General features: G+C 44.6%; 1 protein-coding gene across 9 annotated transcripts in view; it reads left to right on the forward strand.

Annotated features, from left to right (window-relative positions):
• LOC147017424 (nuclear receptor coactivator 2-like) overlaps positions 1 to 19,078 on the forward strand; it is a 274,823-nt gene that overhangs the window by 227,278 nt on the left and 28,467 nt on the right. For all 9 annotated transcript variants that reach the window (XM_085847076.1, XM_085847082.1, XM_085847077.1 and 6 more), the window contains 9 exons: positions 2,847 to 2,947; positions 3,362 to 3,536; positions 4,845 to 5,021; positions 5,592 to 5,684; positions 8,154 to 8,294; positions 9,058 to 9,199; positions 13,369 to 14,698; positions 14,811 to 14,964; positions 15,222 to 15,374. In XM_085847076.1, coding sequence (XP_085703202.1) covers positions 2,847 to 2,947; positions 3,362 to 3,536; positions 4,845 to 5,021; positions 5,592 to 5,684; positions 8,154 to 8,294; positions 9,058 to 9,199; positions 13,369 to 14,698; positions 14,811 to 14,964; positions 15,222 to 15,374 — 2,466 coding nt within the window. The remainder of the gene's footprint in view (positions 1 to 2,846; positions 2,948 to 3,361; positions 3,537 to 4,844; positions 5,022 to 5,591; positions 5,685 to 8,153; positions 8,295 to 9,057; positions 9,200 to 13,368; positions 14,699 to 14,810; positions 14,965 to 15,221; positions 15,375 to 19,078) is intronic.

Genomic DNA, 19,078 nt, shown 5'->3' on the forward strand with positions numbered 1-19,078 from the left:
AAACAAACAAACACCTTGAATGATCGTGGTAATTTCTGACGTCTGTGGTTTTCATGTGGAGAATCAACATGTTTTGTTACATCATGACTTGTATTATAGTCTGGGGGCTGGGGGAGGGGGGGGTCCTGTGTGCAATCATATGTCCCCTAATTTTGACTCTTGATCCTTGTAGGGGACCCCTAGGAGATTGAAAAAAACTTGGGTAGACATTCCAGATGTGGGGCAGAAAGGTGTAATTCAAGATGGCGTCCAAGATGGCCACCGCATCATTATAACCAGTATAACTCCATGTGGAATTGTCCTTGAGTGATAAATTTTGTGTCTTTACCTAGGTTTTTGGGGTCAAGGAATCCATTAAAATCATTTGCAGGGTTAAAAAAAGTACGGGATATGGGTGAAATCCAAAATGTCCGCCGCGCCCTTTCATCCAGCCTGTCAAGGTTCAGAATTGAGCTAGAAGAATAAATTGTGTCCTGGTATGGGTTTTAGGGGTCAAGGATTTCACTCGGACCAATCAATTTGCAGAAGCAACAAAAGATAATTGTTAATTCCAGTACAGGGGCTCTAATTGACCAGGACACAGGTCCCCTACAAGGATCAAGAGTTGAAATTAGGGGACATATGATTGCACACAGGACCCCACTCAGCCCCAGGACTATTACCAACTCCCACCAGGAACGGCACTACACGACACGCATTTGCATGACACGCAATCCGGGACTTTGGTACGGAGCTCTGGGCCGTGTCACGCCGGATGTGCGAATGAGACTGCTTCTGGCCTCAAGAGCCTAGCAGGGCGTGGCTCGGGCCATTGTGGCCCAATGGAGAAGCGGGATTCGGGTCGCAGCGCGTCACTTCGGGTTGTAACCCCACCCTTCGCTCGGGGCTTATAAAAGGCAAAATCGCGGAGCCGCTCGCCCTCTTCTTCGCCTCTCTGCTTCGCCCTCTTCTTCACTGCTCCTCGTTGACTCTGTCCTTCGCTGGCTCTTCACTCGCGGTTGGTATGCGACTGAGACGTGCTTATTCGGGAGGACCAGTGTGGAGCGTACGTTGCCACGAGCCCCAGCAAAGTGACTAAGCTGGAGATGATGCGCCAACTCTCGAGGTGGGAACGCTCAAGCGGAGCATCCCACGGAGGTACACGATACACTAGCAGACCTATGCACAACTAGGTTAGGGATCTTTTTGCCTCATGCATCTTCTCTCTCTTTCCATCCCTCTATCTCGTCCCCTTTGGATGTACAAAAGAGCATCCATAACTGACTCGCAATCCCATTTTCCTCTGGCACGACACCGCACCCCCACATTGCACTACACCACACCTCCCACTCCCACACCTTAGACACCAGCATTTCTTCCTCCTACCTACAACAAAGTGTACTGGGCTGAGTTGGTCGGCTGACCAAGCCAGGTATTGTAAGGCCGTTTATCCTCATCTGCTCTCTTTCTTTCTGGCTATCTAATTGTGTGTGTGTGTGTGTGTGTGTGTGTGTGTGTGTGTGTGTGTGTGTGTGTGTGTGTGTGTGTGTGTGTGTGTGTGTGTGTGTGTGTGTGTGTGTGTGTGTGTGATGGTGCCTGTCATAGCATAAGTTAAGATTGTAGAAGTGATAATGGGATAAGTCTGCTCTGTCTGCTTTTGTAAATTGTTTGCCTTTTGTTGCACCCCACAAATTCCTTGCTATTATATCCCTGCTGTACATAGCAATAAACCCCACTCACTGTGCCACATACCTTTCCTCGCTTGATTGTAATTAAATCTTCTTCTTCTTTCGGCTGCTCCCGTTAGGGGTCGCCACAGCGGATCATCCGTATGATCCGCATAGTGATTTGGCATAGGTTTTACGCTGGATGCCCTTCCTGACGCAACCCTGGTGGCCTCTTACGACACAGGGATATGGTACACATATTTTAACCGGGGCATACACCAGGCCCAGTACACTGGTACTCACTTCGCCGACCTCGGAAGGATGACAGGCTGAATCAACCTCCTGGTGTGTATTAATTCAAGAGGCCAACGGGGCTTGAACTCAGGACCTTTTGGATCCCAAGCCACTACCCTAACGACTACGCCAACACCAGGCTTGATTGTAATTAAATGCTTGCGCAGAAATGTTGCCAGCTCTTTTGCATCTTTTCCTTCATTGGTCCAGCATGGTTCGTATCCAAGCCTAGCCGGGACGTTATCCCCCAGTGATCTGTTTTTCTAGCCGGTACGTCCTTGGGCAGTTACGCTCAGCTACATCTGATCCGGTATGATGACCCGGTTTGAACAAGGCGTACCGAGGGTGTGTCCTCCGGTAATCGGATCACGTGACCATTCGGTAAACTGTATTTATTAGATGTAGGACCCGAAGTCACGTGGTCGAGTTATTCATGTTCATGGTTGATTAGCGACCCGCCGCGTCACAAAGTTATACGTGTGCGACGGCCTGCGATTCCGGAGAGTCTGGTGGGAACCCGAGGTAGTTTCCCCCCTCGTGGTCTTCTCGCCCCTGACTCCTGGGTCCACAACAATGTATATGTATATATATATATATATATATATATATATATATATATATATATATATATATATATATATATATATATTATTTTGTACAAAGATTAGATGTAGAGTCAATTTGGAATCATCAGATGCCAAGTTGAGAACCTAAGCTTCATCCACATTTCAGGGTGTTGGTGGGGCTAAGAAAGATCGGCAGCCCTTAGCTTTCGTCATAATGTCTTTTTGTTATTGAAAGGCTCACAGTGACACCACAGCATTTTTTTATTTCCAGATATTGGTGTCAAAGCAATGTCATTCTTGACACTGATGTGTGGCCATTTCTTTTTCCTGTGGCTTGCAGAGCAATGCGCATCAAGCCGGGGAGAAGTGCAACAACCAGACATCTCGTCGAGTGGCCAGAGTGTCATTGAGAAGGATTCCCTGGGTCCCTTGCTTCTCAAGGCAAGAACTTTACTTTCTTCACAAATGATTTAAGACTTCTAAAGGACCTTGTAGATGCATAACATGCAAGGTAAAGACATTATAACATATCAAGGTAGTTCCACAAGAATAGCAAAGACATTAGTCGACCCTTGACAAGTCAATCAAATTAAAGACCAAATACTGCATTGCAGTCATCAGGAACCTGAATAAGCAAAGATCAAAGATGGTGATCAGGAGGAACCTGGCTAGGTACCCTCAAACCCACCCAGGCAGCCAAGTGAGCCTTAAAAATAAATTTGTAATTCTTCTCTTCTCCGTGAATCCTTTCCCGTATATTGAGTAAATAAGTGCTCCACATGCCATCTCAGCATAAGGGATTTGAGCTTGGTCGTCCACCATTGTGAAATATCCACCTGTCCCATTTTCCTTCAGGCACTCGATGCATTTTTCTTTGTGGTCAATGCCGAGGGATATCTGGCTTTTGTGTCGGAGAATGTGCGCTGCTACCTGGGTTTTGGGCAGGAGGAACTACTCAACTCGTACGTGTATAACTTGCTGCATATCGGAGACCACGAAGAGTTCTCCAGGCACCTTCCCAAGCCGCCAGGTATGTCCCTTTTCTCTGCATCACAATCTTCTCTCAGTGTCTTATTTTTTCTTTCGTACATAATTTGGGTGATGACCTATCATTTGGGTGATGACTCCGGACATAACGGAACATCAGGAAAGCCTTTTTGTGTGTACAGTGTCAAGGCTCATGGAGGAGCTGGAACACAGAAGGGATCAGCACATAATGGAAATAAAAGAGTGTTGCAAAAGGGAAGGGGTAAAGGGGGGAGCACATCAACAGCAGGATAGAGGGACAAAGTAGAGGGACACTTGATGAAATATAAGTCATGAGGAAGAATGACAGCAAGGTGAGGCATGGGATAAACAAGGTGGGTACAGCCACAAACTCTCAATCACAGAAGTGACTAGAATGGCACTCATTGGAGCGTATACCTCCCCCAGGCTGAAGAGTTTACGTTTTATATTCCACTGAAAGGCCGGATCTGTATCTGGACGTTAACCAAAATTGAATTTGCTTATTCTTGTCACCTAACTAACTCGTCCACCTAGTTATGCATAATCTGCCCACAGGTATTGGAGACATCATGCTATATATAGTTTTAATTCCCATCTCTCAATGGTTAAGAGTGAAATAAAAAACTATAGTTTCCAGATCCACATCCGGTTCTTCGCAAGTATCGAATCAATTCGTCCTTATCGTACCCAAACTGTTCACGAAGTTTCGTCTGAATCCGTCCCCAACTTTTTGAAATATCATGCTATCTATCATTTTTAGCCCGATTTCTCAATGGTGAAGAATCACTTTTAAAAATTCTAGTCATCAGATCCGGATCCGGATCTTCACCAAAATCGAATCAATTCTTCCTTGTCACACACCCAACCAGCCCACCAAGTTTCGGCCGAATCCGTCAACAACTTTCTGAGATATTGTGCTCACAAACAAACAAGGTGGAATGCATAATCTCCGTCCACCTTTGGTGGCGGAGATAAAAGGAAAAGTGAGGAAGAAGCAGAAATTGCCCCCCCCCCCAAAAAATATCTGAAGAGGAGGGTGAGGGAGCAGGGGGACTTTGTTAAAATGTTAATATTTCCCTCTGTCGAGCTGCATTTGATCCATTATGATGGCGGCACGTACATTACATTTATCACAGTCATACTTGTACGAGTGTTAATTAACCAACCATCGAGTTAGCGCAGTGTTAAACAATGACACTCCCAGACAAGTGAATACAGCGAATGTGATTTGAACCTGTGATCCCAGCATGATCATCAGCTGTGCACAAAACAAGGCAACCCTGGACATGTATTAACGTAGGCTCTTTCCTCTCGCTGTCTGTATTGTCAGCTAACAGCACGCCATGGCACAGTGATGGGACTCGACACAGTAGCCACACGTTCCACTGCCGCATGCTGGTACACAGGTCCAACAATGAGGCGGCTACGCCCGCTGCAGAGGATCAATACGAGACGATGCAGTGTTTCGCGGTGGTGCAACCTCCAGCTGCTGATGAGTCTGATGGTGGTAGGTCGAGCATACATGTTGTCGTTGTTATCCCCCACCCCCATTGTGTCCGTGCAGAGTATTGTCTTCAGGAATATGGTTGGATCGTTTGAGGCTGTGTGTATGTGAATGCTGCCATGTTGAGTGAAGTTGAGGTGAGCTATAACGGAACAGTAACGTGAAAGGCTGGCAAGATAGCTTGGAGGTGTGCACATACCTCTGGGCTATCTAGCCTTGGTTTGAATCTCAGCCAAGCTATAAACTGTCATCCTGGTGAGGTTTCGAAGGCAGGGGAAGACATCAATATGTGTGCCATCCCTCGGATGGACGTTAAACTGAGCGTCCCCTCTGCCGGCACTAGTTGGTGGACGTAAAAGATCCCACAGTGTCCTTCGTGAACAGTTTGAGAACTATCGCCGATACCCTGGACAAACCGCAAACTTCAGCTCGAACCTCGAGGGCACTGCATCAGTGGCACAGCTGCACCTCCAGAAAACGATGCAACCAGCAGACATGTGCTGCATACAAAAGGAAAGTTTAGTGAAAGGAAATTAACTTTTGTTTTTTGATTTGTTGTCTTTCTTTCAATAGATCTACAGCCTTGTCTCATCTGCGTCGCCAGGAGAGCTCAGAGGCACGAAATGCCCACTGTGGAAACATTCTCGACCAGGCAGGACAAAACCGGTGAGACTTTTCTTGTACCATCAGCGGAAGCTTTTTGAAGTGACCCCCCATGATTGCTCAGGGAGGAAAATGAGTCCGCACATCGTTTCTTCGGTCAAAAGCACATGACGTTCATGTGTCAAAAGTCAAAATGACAGTCAAAAGCACATTAAAGCACAAAAGCACATGAGGTTCTGATGACGTTGTGGCATTAATCAGAAATAACTCCAATGTGTGCTCACAGCCCCCCAGTGTACGACGTGTGAATCAAATTAAATTAAAATGAAATAAAGTAGCACAGCAGTTTTGATCCAAGGTCGTTTTGTGCAATCTTGAACCAGATTTTGTGGCAAAATGTCTTTTGAAACTTTGGAAGATTTGCGATGTTGAAAGTTTTGCTTTTTCATCTTTCACTCTCTTGTTTTTATTTATTTATTATTTTTCTTTTTGATTATTATTCTTCACTCTCTTTTCATCAATGATATTCGGAGGCCATGTCACTGAATTTTCTGGTTTCATTCGTCCAAGATTTTGTTTTTATTATTCTCGATTTGTCTCTTTCGAGGTCTTATCTCGAAATCCGAGGTTCAGATTCCAGATGTGTTGATTTGTCGGTTGTCCCCTACCGTTCTCGAATTAATTTCTAAAATACACTGATGTCTCTGAATGTCATTCTCCAGCATTTGATGTATGTTCAATCTCGTCCTTGATCCTTGGATCAGTGTTTAAAAGTGACTATACCCAAAAGGCCATTCATACTTGCAGATGCATTGGGGGAGCGGAGAGAGGTGAGGAGGAACAGGATGGGCTGTATGGTACTTTTCTGCCATTTCTATAAACCGTATAATGTTCCTCGATAATTCTGAGGGTTGTGTACCTGTCTTTGAGTTGACACTCTGGGTTTGATTCCTGGCCCAACTATTTATTGTCACCCTTGTGCTTCACAGGCAAGGTGTTCATGAATATTCTGTGCTTCTGAGGGGACGTCAAGCCATTTGTCTTATCTGGTAACTTTCATTGAGGGATATGAAAGATTGAACCCTTTGAAAAGAAGACACCATTGAGTTCTGGTACTGTGGCCAAATTCCAAATTCCTGCCTGATTATTCCTTGCTTTGGTATCGCTTCGCGACGGAGTAGTGACCTTTCTTGGGTAATTTCTCAGCGGAGGAAATTTTCACGACCAGTCTTGGGCACCTTGATGTTCCAATGGGCTATGGGAATGATAAATACTATTCGCGGAACCCACTTATTCGCGAGTCATCAAGTGTGACCTGCTTCTACATTAACGCTTTGCATATTCGTTGTTTTTTTTTTGTTGTTGTTTTTAATTTGTGAATTTTTTTTTTAATTGGAAATCAGCCAACATCACAGCATTCCATTAAATACGTGCAAAAACTGATCCCCTTAACTCGATTTCAGTTTAACTAGCCCAATTAGCTTTTAAACATCAGCAAGGTCATGGAATCCATCATCACAATTCATATAAAATCATTCCTTTTTTCCAACAGCCTCATCTCAGATCATCAATTCAGATTCAGACATGGTCACTCTACCTTGGACATGCTGCTTCTACTCTCCCAACAATGGATGGAGGCCCTCAGTATCAGACAAGAAATCAGGGCCATTTCTCTGGACATACTGTATCTCAAGCTTTTGATACAGTTCGGCATCCTGCCTTGCTCTCCAAACTGTCTCCCGATGGAATCCAAGGCAACTCCACTCTTGGATTCCTGAGTGGATTCCTCCATTCTCGTAGTCAACTTGTGGCTCTCAACAAAACCTTTTCTTCTCCTCTCCCTGTCAAAGCTGGAGTACCCCAAGGCAGTGTTCTCGCCCCCAAATTATTTCTCATTTTCATCAATGATCTCACTGACTCTGGAAAATCCTCTTTTTCTCTTTGCTGATGATTCCACTCTCTGCTGTGACATCCCTCATCCTTCTAAAAGACAGGCAGTAGCCTCTTCCCTCTCCTCAGACCTTGACAAAAATCACAAAGTGGTCAAACATAATTTTGCTTATGTATCCATATTGTCCACCCTTTGTGTTCACCTTTACCCTTCATTGTTACCTGTAACCCATTGTTTGTCCGTCTCTGTCTACTTTCTCTCTCCGCCCTGCTGTTGGTTTGTCCCCTTTCTCTTGCTGTTCCCTTTGTTATGTTGTGTCCTGATTTGTTCTGTGTAATCGCTCTTCCACGAGTCTGGGCATTGTTAAAAAAAAGAATTGAAAAAAAAAAAAAAACTATGCCCCGACATTCGCGGACCCCGCTATTTGCGGCATTTTTCAGGACATATTCTCCATGAATGGCAGGGTCTGACAGTATGTAGATAATCCCCAAAGCCATGCAATAATGGCTCTATACTATTTTGTTCATCGTCATCATCGACTGTGTGCCAACTTTTAGTGATGTGGATTGTTGAATGGATGAATACCGAGCATAGTAAAAATTGTCCAAAACATGCTTTTTGCGCTTTTCCACTTTCAACAGGAAAAATAATTGCCATCGACACAAGCAGCCTGCAGGCGTCCATGCGGCCGGGCTGGCAGATACTGGTGCGGAAGTGCATCCATGCCTTCTTCCAGAACGTGGAGAACGGCCTTCCCCTCTCACATCGGCACCATCGTGATGGTACCGGCACTGCCTGGATCCACTTCCTTTTCTCTGCCGAGTATTTCACATTGATTGAAATTCCTCGTGTCTTTATTTTGATGGAAACTCGAGGCAAGGTGGTTGGATTAATGTTTTGACATGTTCATCACCTCAGAATCTTTGAAATTCACCTGCAATGAGTAGTGGGGAAATCGACTGAGGATTTGTGTTCTCATCATTACGTATGCCACCAAAAGTGGATAAAAGTTATGTTCTCTCCACCACCCCCCCCCCTCCTCTGTCTGTCTCTTTGTCTGTTTTTCTGTCTGTGAGCGAGATAGCTCAAAAAGTTATGGACAGATTCGGATGAAATTTGGTGGACAGGTTTGCTCGGATTAATTGATTAGATTTTGGTGAAGATCTGTATTACACCGAGATACTGGAATTTTTTTTTCGTGATTCTTCACCACTGAGAGATAGTGCCAGAAACGATATATAGAACGATAGCTCAAAAGGTTGTGGATGGATTATGTCAAAACTTGGTGGATGAGTTGGGTCCGGATCCAGATCTGGCCTATCGGTGGGATCCAAAACGTAAACTGTTCATCCCGGCGGAGGTATGCGCTCGACCGAGTGCCATTCTAGTTTCTCATGTGATACTTAGAAATAGAGACGGCAAAACAAGTGGTTCTCTCAAAACACGCCATTGTTGGCATGTTCTGCTGTTGTTAGTTTTTGAGTATCTCAAACTGTGGAAGCGTGTGTGCACACGTGTGTTCAAATGTTTTGGTCTGCTCCACAGTGCTGATGAAAGGCTTTGCGCAGAGCGCTCCGTATCGCTTCGCACTGCCTGATGGGAGCATGGCCGTCGGCCAGAGCAAGAGTCGCATGCAGGCCCTCCCCAACCAGACGCACATCGTGTCCTCCATACACACAGTGTTCAGGTGTGCTTGATAACCATGGATGTTGTACTTTACTTTTGGAGCTTGTTTTCACGCTGCATGTCGAAATATCTTGGAAGCTCTCTCTCTCTCTACCAAAGGAGGTTGCCTGTTTCAGCCATAGAAATGGCAGCTTTGTTGTTTTTTAATCCAACTGGCAAACCAAGCATGCAGCATGAAATGGAGATCAAATGCTTCATCGGTGAATAAATGTTTAATTTAATTTATTCGTTTTCTATAAACATTAGAATCGGTATTTATGGCTGTATGGCAAATCTGAGTTGCCGCCCACTCACCGCCTGTAGGCCGGGTCCGTGAGTATTGTGATCGTCCCATACTTGTGGGCTTGCTTGTTTGTTGGCAGGATAACTGGACAATGAGGGCATCCTAGAATCGTCAAATTTGGCACAGAGTTTCATATTGTCGATGTCTCAGACGAGTTCAACATGGAGCTCACAACGAAAAGAATAAAATCAAGATTAGTACACGACTATTATATTTGCTCACACTTCGGCCACACGGCGGTCGAGATTAGCGCCCTCTCTTAGCAGCATTTTTATTGTCGAGAAGCAAGACCTGTTGCACGAAGAGAAAACGGCGCTAGTCAGCACATCCATCGAATGGGCTCGAGTTTCAAAACCGTCCATGTATACAGCCACTTGACGTTAGGGGTTCTGGCAACAATTTCTTTTTTTTATATCTAAACTTCGCCATATTATCTTGATGAAAGCTGATAATCGTCGTTGTCTTCTGAAATATGAACACTTTGCCTCCGCATATATTTTTGGAGATTACACGATATCCATCACCATATTGTATTCCCATCTCCTTTTGTTATCTTTTTGCCAATAAACCTTTATCCCTTCTCCTATTTTGAGCTGTGGCACAAAGTTTTGTTTGTCAAGCGTTGTCAAAACACAAAAGGATTTGCCAATTATTATTGATTATTTTTGCAAGAAAGATGGCTGCAATTGCAAAGATCCATTTATATGGCTGAAGTAACCACTACGTAGTGTAGCTGCCCAGAAGGCAAGCCTCAGGTCCAACGTTTTGAGCACCGAGTGGCTTTGATCCAAGACTGCACAGGTATTGTGTGCTCGAAGTTCTGTTCCTTCCCAGGTACAAAAGGCCTGAGCAGTCCTGGATAAAGTTCACTCGGTGGCAAAAATGTCGGATCTGAGCATTGCATGCCAGCCATCTCGACTAGTTTGTTGCGCTTTCATTTTTTTGAATAAGAACTATTTTGTTGTTTTATGTTTTACGTGAATAACCTGGATATCGTAACCTCTCCCACTATCTGACCTTCTCGTTCGCCTTAGCCATTTCACATTTTCTCGCTCGTGAAGCAATAATTTAATGAATCTTCTTTGGGATACAAGAAAAAGGAGACATAGAAGAATGTGATTCTGCCAATTTAATAATAACCTGTGACATGTCGGCACTAACACTACTAAACATAAACTTCGAACCCGGCATAGAACGCTACAACCCAATATCGTATTGGACAGCAGGGTAGTATTAGGTGGTTGCTTGTTTTTTATTTTTGTGCAAAAGGAGGAGGGTATCAGGATTAGTATGACGCACATTCAGTGATTAAAAAGAGAGAGGGAGGTGGTGGATTAGAAGGGGTGAGCGTGATCTTTATCAAGGTGCATGCACACGAGCTCGAATGAGCAAGTGCAGTCTGGCTCCAACACACTCTGTCCTGCTGGCATGCCTCAGCCACCAGTATCCATTATTCCCAGCTAACTCTTAAGTATTTATCTAATTATTATTTTCATTGACAAACTGTCCTTATTCCAATATCTACAATATGCATATTGTGGATGACGATTAAACAGACCCCTGTATGTCACCTTTTGCTTTGCGTTTACGAGTGCGGTAAGTTACAAATGATACGTAATTTTATTATCTTGACATGTAATTTAATGAATCAAGGAAGAAACATTAAAAGAAGCCTTTTTAAGTTTGGAGACGATGAAATATGCAAGTTAATTGTAAGCCTTGCAGGGCCAAATATTTTAAAAATCCAAACAAATTCAGTTGTTTTCACAAAGTGAGGAGTTGAAAACCATTCTTTCACAAAACTGGTCAAAGACTAATTTTTTTTTATTTTTTATTTTTTAATTTTACCTTTGTGATTTTGTGATAATATCCAGCTTTTTATGAAGATGTATAATCAATGTTATTTGTAACCCTCAACCATCCAATCTCCCTCAACCTCCCTATCTCCTTATCTTCCTCTAATGCCTCATCTCCCTTTACCTAGAAACCCCCCATCTCCCTTTTACTCCTCCATCTCTCCACCATCCACCCTCCCCCCCCCTTCTCCTCTACTTCCATACTTCTGCTCCTCTTTATTCATCCAATGTTCTTTTAAAGGACGATCCCCCAATCATCAACAAGGTCATGGAATCCATCGCGGCTGATATGTAATCCTTTTCTCCAATGGCCACATCTCTGTTCATCAATTGGGATTCAGACCAGGTCACTCCACCTTGGACATGCTCATCCTAATCTCCCAACAAGGGACAGAAGTCCTCAATGTCAGATATGAGATCAAGGCCGTCTCTCTCGACATATCTCTTGGTTTTGATACAGTCTGGCATGCACCCTCTTAGGGATACAAGCTTCTCTGCCTATGGCATTTAAGGCCAACTCCATACATGGCTTACTGCCTTTCTCTACTCTCCTCACCAGGCAGAGAGCTTGTAATCTTTTCATTTCCTCTCCCTGTCAAGGGTGGAGTGCCCCAAGGCAATGTCGTGGGCCCAGTTCTATTCCTGATCTCCATCAATGATCTTTCCGACTCTGGAAAATCCTATTTTTCTGTTTGCTGATGACTCCATCATCTGTCGTGAAATCCCTCCTCCTTCCTTAACGGCAACCTCTTCCCTCTCTTCAGACCTTGACAAAATCAGAAACTGGTCAAACACTTGGAATTTGTCTTTCAATCAAAACAGATTTCACACTCTCAGTATCTCCCTCCAAAATGACTGTTTGGCAACCCCTCAATTCCACCCCCCCCTCACCCCATCTACTTTCTTCACAATATTCTTGAGGAAGTTTAGTCATTCAAACTCCTGCATCTCACTTTCCAGCCATGATCCTTTTGGGGCAAACCACATTTCAAAATTGGCCTCCAAAGCCAGTTGCTAACTGGACATCCTCTGCCGCACAAAGTCCTTCATTGGTACACCTGACCAGCTATCTACCGACAAGGCCTTCATCTGCAGGTTGTTGTAGTATTATCCTCCCTTCTGGCCTGGTTCCCCTACCTCACATCTTTCTCAGCTTGATGCTGTGGAAACCAAGGCCTTCAAGATCATTGGAATCTCTCGTGCTGAAGCTAAGTTTATGGGCCGACCACTTCACCATCGCCGACAGGTCGGTGGTCTCTCTATCTTATACTGCCTCCTTTCTGGTCTTGCACCCTCTACTCTTTTCCATGCTTTGGCCCCCACAGGTTTCTGCAGAGCACACGCAGTCCACCTTTAACCACCTTCTGGTTAAACTACCCAAATCCAGGATCACTGCTCACCTCCACTCATTCGTTCCTCTTGTTTCCCCCACCTGTATAACCAACTTCCACATTCTCTTCAATCTCATTCTTTCCTCCAGGTCTTCAAGACTGCTGTTCACTACCATCTCAGATCATCCCCAATCCAAAACTATGATCTTCTTTTACCCTTGTTAACCCCCTCCCCCCTCCCCCCACCACAATCCCACCACCTCCCAAATATCCAGTTTTTTTCCTTCCAGAGCGTTTACTTTTGTGTTCATCTTGTCCACCCCATGCATCCTTCCCTGTCCTCCATTCCTCCCCAAACCCATTGTTTGGCTAAGTCTCCTTCTATTCTGTCCTTCAACTCTCCCATTATTTTTCTCCCCCCTCCCCCATCCTCTCTCCTCTCTCCTCTCTCCTCTCTCCCCTCTCCTCTCTCTACTGTTGCTTTAGTTCTGTTGTTCCCTGCTCCGTTCAATGTTCTCGCTCTTCCACAAGCCTTGCCTCTGCAAAAAGCGGATTGACTGTCCCTACCTACTTCTGCTAAGTAACTTAAGTATTCCTGTATTTATTTACCTGAATTGAGAATTATATTCAGCCAGCTATTGAACAATTCTCGTCTTTTATAAAATCATAATCTATCGTTGCTTTGTTTCCTTCCAAACAGGTATTGCAAGCATTCAGGTGAGGGTCTCGTAAGACCAAGTCCTGTTATTCCAGACCAGATCTCCGCAACAAATGATCCCAACGGTGGTACACCCAGTGCCAGCCTCAACTGCCCACAAACTCCCATGGGCATTGTGAGCGGCCGGAGTGATGTCTCTATGGGCAGGCTACCTCCAGGAGCTCCACCTCCAGGGCGTTACGTTGGGATGCCAGGTGCAATGGCTTTAGGAAGCCCATCTCGAAATAGCCCTTGTGGTGCTGTGGGAAGTGGCCCCATGCCTTGTCAGGGAAGCTACATGCGAACTCCAAGGACTCCACCTGTGGCGAAACCTGTAGGCAGCCCAGGCATGCCTTTCTCCCCACAAAGGCCTAGTGGTCCTTATCTCACTAATGCCGGCTTTGCCTGTCCCGGAGCCTCCCCTGGAGAAGGCATAACACCAGGCTCAGGCACACCACCTGGTCAAACTCCATCCCCGAGCCCACGGCTTGTCTCCCCAAGTCCGTCTGTTACTTCACCCTGCCAAGTTGTTACACCATCGGTCGGTCAAAGGATACCCTACGTTCCACGGTCCTATTCCACTGGTCACTACGGAAAGCAAGAGGACTGGTCGGCAGAGGGAAAGGAACAAATCGCAACGGCAACACCTGGATCCACACAGCAGAACATAGAATGTAGTCAGGCTGATGGCACAACCCAGGAATGTGAAGAGCCTGCAAAAAGCCCAACGAAGTTGCTGCAGCTTCTAACTGTAGGACCAGAGGTTGGAGGCCGGCTGTCACTGGACTCAGTCAGAAGTAGTGAGCCTCCTGGGAGTGGTCCTGCAACCAGTAACAGTGGCAGTAATCCTGATGGCAGTGCAGGTGGAAGTGGTATCACAGGAGGTGGGGCAGCAGGTTGTGCTGGTGGTGGTGGAGTTTCACCTTCTTTACATTCTACATCGCTCACTGAACGTCATAAAATCCTCCACAAACTACTGCAGGATGGCAGTTCATCCCCTGACATAAACAAACTAACAGCTTCCCAGCAACCTCTCTCTGTCGGGAGTGGCCAAGTGTCGATAAAGGCAGAGGAGTTGAGTACCGTGAAGCAGGAACCTGTTAGCCCTTTGCAACGGAGACAGGACCGTGACCATGCTCTTTTACGCTCACTTCTCGATAAAGAGGAAGAACAACGAACACGGCCAGTGGAACACCTCCCTGACAGCGATGTGAAGCCCAAACTGGAAAAGTCTGAGAGTGGTCGCGATGTATCATACGGCCCAGGAGTCTGTGGCTCTATCAAGATTGAGAAACCTGACATGCAAGTGAAGGTTGAATCTGGAGAGCAACACGTAAGGCGTTCCAAAACACATTGCATATTTGAGGGAATTTTCTGAACGGACGGAATGAATACGGCAATGTAAGATAAAAAAAAAAATTTTAAACCATACTTTCTGTTTCTAGACCCCAGACAGGTTTGAGAACCTGAACGAAGGATTGGGCCGAGAGAGCACGGCAGAGAACAGCAAAGCATTGCTGCAAGACCTGTTGCAAACCCCGAGCAGCATGCCTAGCCTTCAGGCTTCGAGCAACTTCCGCACAGCCAGCTCACATGTTGGTTGGTATCCAACCCTACTTTGGCTCTCCATTTTCATCATCACGTTCTCCCAAGTTCCTCTTTCTCATTTTTCATCTTGTGTCCCCACTTTCTTCCATTGGTTTGCTTACTTCAGTTAATTTCTAACAAATTAACTTTGTTGCTGGGGTCATGACATCGTAAGGCATATATTCTGGGATATACCTGGGCGTCAGGATTTATTTATATTATTGTTGTTTGTCATCACAATTTTTTTAAGCAATGTTTTCCTTTTGCAGTCGCTGCCATGGGCAGAGCCAACTCGCAGCTGATGTCACGGCCACCCTTTCCTAACGGCCCGGGGCAGTCGAGGCCTCTTCTTTCTTACTCGACTTCTTTGAGTCACGTGCAAGGTGGCCCAACCCACTCTGCCACTGCACCCACGCATCATGGTGAGTGCTCATTGTAATTAATTGGGTCGTCATTACGGAAAATTTGTTTTGCGGAGAGAGAGATAATGTTCTTGCATCCTGTGTTTTTTTTTTTTTTTCTGGGCAATGATAAAAACCCATTAAAGCCACTGAAGCAAGTAGTCCAGATGTTATCACCCCTTTTAAAGTGCTTATTCGAGGGTTTATAAAGGAGGGTTGGAATTTATTTTAGCAATTTCGTCTGAAAATGCTTCACCAAGTCGACATTTCTTTTAGCCAAATCATACGAAATATAATTTAAGAGGTGTCTGTTTATTTGTTGGACTTCTATGTATTCCTAAATCGCTTGGCAGAATGAGTTGAAAACTCTCGTTACCGTGAGGTGTACGGGGAAGATTTAGGGGGTCTCAAAAGTTTTTTTTTTTTTTTTTTTTTTTTTTTTTTAGAATCTTTGGGCTTCAGGGTGGGGGTAGGACCGACATTCTCTCTCCGTAGCTGTGTATTGTATAGCACCACCTGGTGGTAGCCTGTATTACAAATCGAATCGTACAATGAGCGACCTGGAACAGCACTCGGTAGAGCACAGACCTCTGCCAGACTGAACAGTTTACGTTTTGTATCCCACCGATAGGCCGGATCTGCATCCGGACCTGAACCAAAGTCTCATCGGCTTGTTATTGTTACCCACCAAGTTTCGTCGTAATCCGTCCACAACTTTTTGAAATATCATACGATATATCGTTTTTAATATTGCCCGCCCGGGGGGGGGCGGGGGTTGCCTGCCAAAATATGTATTTGTTTTCTTTTCCGAAACTGCACACTCAATTTCGATGAAACCTGACCACAACCTTCATCACCTGTCCATGATGTACCAAAAGTTTGTTCACACTCTTTTAAAAATCGGGGTTTAAGGGGATTTATGCCGGTGGGGGAGGGGGGGTTTCCCCCCATAATAGGTATTTGCAATAACATTGGTTCATTGATACATTTTGCTGATTCCATCCCACGTTGACTTCCTCCTCAATATCATTGTTCTATCAGGTGAGCGCCCCAGGGGTATTGCCTCTATTTTTTTTGCATACATAGTCGAGGCTCGTGGAAGAGCTGGAACACAAAACAGATCAGGACGCACCAGAACAAAAGTCGCAGCAGAAAGAGGGGAGGGGAGGACACCACCAGTATGGTTGAGAGGCAAAATAGAGAGAGACTTCGAAGATCAGAGATTTAAGATAGAATGAGGGCTAGTGTAGGACACGGGGTGAACAAGATGGATACAGCCACAAATTCGAAGAAAATATAAACTGTAAACTTGGAAAGAGGTTGCCATGGGGAGGGTTAATGGGCATAAAAAATATAATGGTTATGGATGGGGAATAATCTGGTGATTTGGTGGTGAACAGCCATCTTGAAGCCCTGGAAGAAAGAATGATACTCGAGAGAATGTTGGAGTTGGTTCCACAGATGAGAAAATAGAGAAACGAATGGGTTGAGGTGAGCAGTGACAGCAGAATTTGGGAGTTTCAGCAGAAGAGGGTTGATGGTGGATCGCATGTGCCCTGCAGGAACCAGTGGAGTGGGGGGGGGGGAGGGGGGAGTTCTCCATTCCAGTTAAGAGAGGTTAGTTCATATCCAAGCCAGTCCATTTACATATGTCAATTTCCTGCAGACAGAATGATGTAGCTCTTTTTTTATGACTTGTCCCTATCCTTTCTCCCCATCTGGAGAGTCATCACTTTATGACTTTATCCAATTCATTTCCATCAGCATGGCCATTTAAATGTTCTCCCTTTTTGGTGATTGGAGCTTCTGCTCTTCAGTTAAAATGGGATTACCGAGTCAAAAGGACAGACGGCTGCAGACCAGCATTCCGCTATCTCTATTTCTTTAAATTTGGTTTCTGTGGCAATTGCTTTCATAATTTACTATCAACTTGTTTTACTAACTTTATTTGTATAACTTGGCAAAATATTCCACATGACCCACTTTGCTGCTGTTTTATTTTTTTTGTTTGGTTTGTTTTCGTTTCTTATCCGCCATCTCATGTGGCCTTAAAGACCGAGTGTAAACGAGCCTTCTGTGGACCGCTTTGGCCTATTGAGATCCCCCCCCTTTCCCCCTCCACCCTCACCCAAAACACAGAAGATGATGTACCTTCACTTGAATTACCAGGACATTAGTCCACGATGTGTTGGCCTTTTTCAAACCCATCGCTCATAATCCCCTATCCTGTGTCGATTCGTCCATTGTCTGTGACTGTCCATGTACTTCATATAATTGTTCACCAGCCTCGTAAGGGCTTTGTCCTTTTATGTGATTTCTTTGGAAGCTCCTCCATGAGCCTAGGATCACTGGAATGAAATTATATAACGACACCACCATTACAGTCTACGGGATTCGAAGCTGTGCTCTGATGGGATTACGAAACAGACCAAATCAAGATTGAGCCGTTTAAAAAGGTTTGAACGAGTGCAACAGCAGTTAGCCTATATGAATCCACAGTGACATGCAGACATTCCATGGCCCACACAAAGTCCTCGTACACTTGCACGTTGCCATGTCACGGGTCAGTGGTTCTTTTATAAGCTTGGATTTAGGTGAAGTTTATCTGATGTGCAAATGTTTTCCTGGATCTTCTCTGTTCACATCATGCCATTGCCATTGACGTAAGCGTTTCGGTATCCGTGATATCCCTGGCAGTTATGCAGTCCTCTGCAAGTCATGGTTTTCATAGCAGTGTAAAAATTTTTTCCAGGACACAGCCACATTAATATCCCTCCAAAGTACGATGTTTATTCCTTGATGTTCCATTCTTCTTTAGCCTCATATCATTGTCATTCATTAGTGGTTATCACATTTATGATGACTATTAGCCCATCCGCTCTGTGAAGCAGGTGACAGGATTTTGTGTGCGTGCATTCGTGCATCCGTCTGTCTGTCCGTCCGTGTCCAGGCCATACCTTTTCTTTACCATTTAAGCTTTTGTCATCAAATTTTCAACCAACCTTTATTATGTGAGAGAAAATGATTAATAATTGGGTCAAAATGTGAAAGGGCAAAGTGATAATTATAAATAGCCCTTATTATCCTCGCCACAGCTTGTAAATCGCAAGACCATGAGTTTATTTATTATCTTGCCAAAACGAAGTTTTTGCAAGATATGTTAGTCAGCTTGTATGTTTTTTTTTTTGTTTTTTTTTGTTTGTCTGTAATCACGTATCGATGACTCTGCAGAGCACAGTTATCATTGGAAATTTTTGTAACTTCGCATATCAGCGGCCTATAGAGGTCCCTTTCAGCGCATAAAATTTTCACGGTCAATGTCAAAGATCAAGGTCACTTTGTCGCAAATCAGGGGAGTCGACGAAACCCTTATTTTTTGAGTAATTTTGATCGGATCGTCTTCAAACTTCATGGGAATATAGTTAATGGTCTGGCGCTTAGCTGATTAATTTTGGTGGCAATCGGCCTTGACCTTCATGGTTAGCGCTGGAGGTCGAAAGTTTTTGACCCCAAGGTCAAATTTTGAAATCGTAGATACCATATCGAGTAATACCTCATATGAAAGCGCTTGATAAGTGCTTTCCAGATCTGTCAAAAGTTTGACGCTATGACGTCATTTGATGAAGTCATGACGAAAAAACGGATTTTTCATGAAAATTTTATTTCCTCAGTTCTCATCAAAATGTCTTGATATTTCATGTACAACGGTCCTGGAGAGATACCAT

The sequence above is a fragment of the Eptatretus burgeri genome, chromosome 11 (assembly GCF_056783735.1).
Source record: "Eptatretus burgeri isolate ZD-2024b chromosome 11, Ebu_testis_v1, whole genome shotgun sequence".
NCBI classification, from domain to species: domain Eukaryota; kingdom Metazoa; phylum Chordata; class Myxini; order Myxiniformes; family Myxinidae; genus Eptatretus; species Eptatretus burgeri.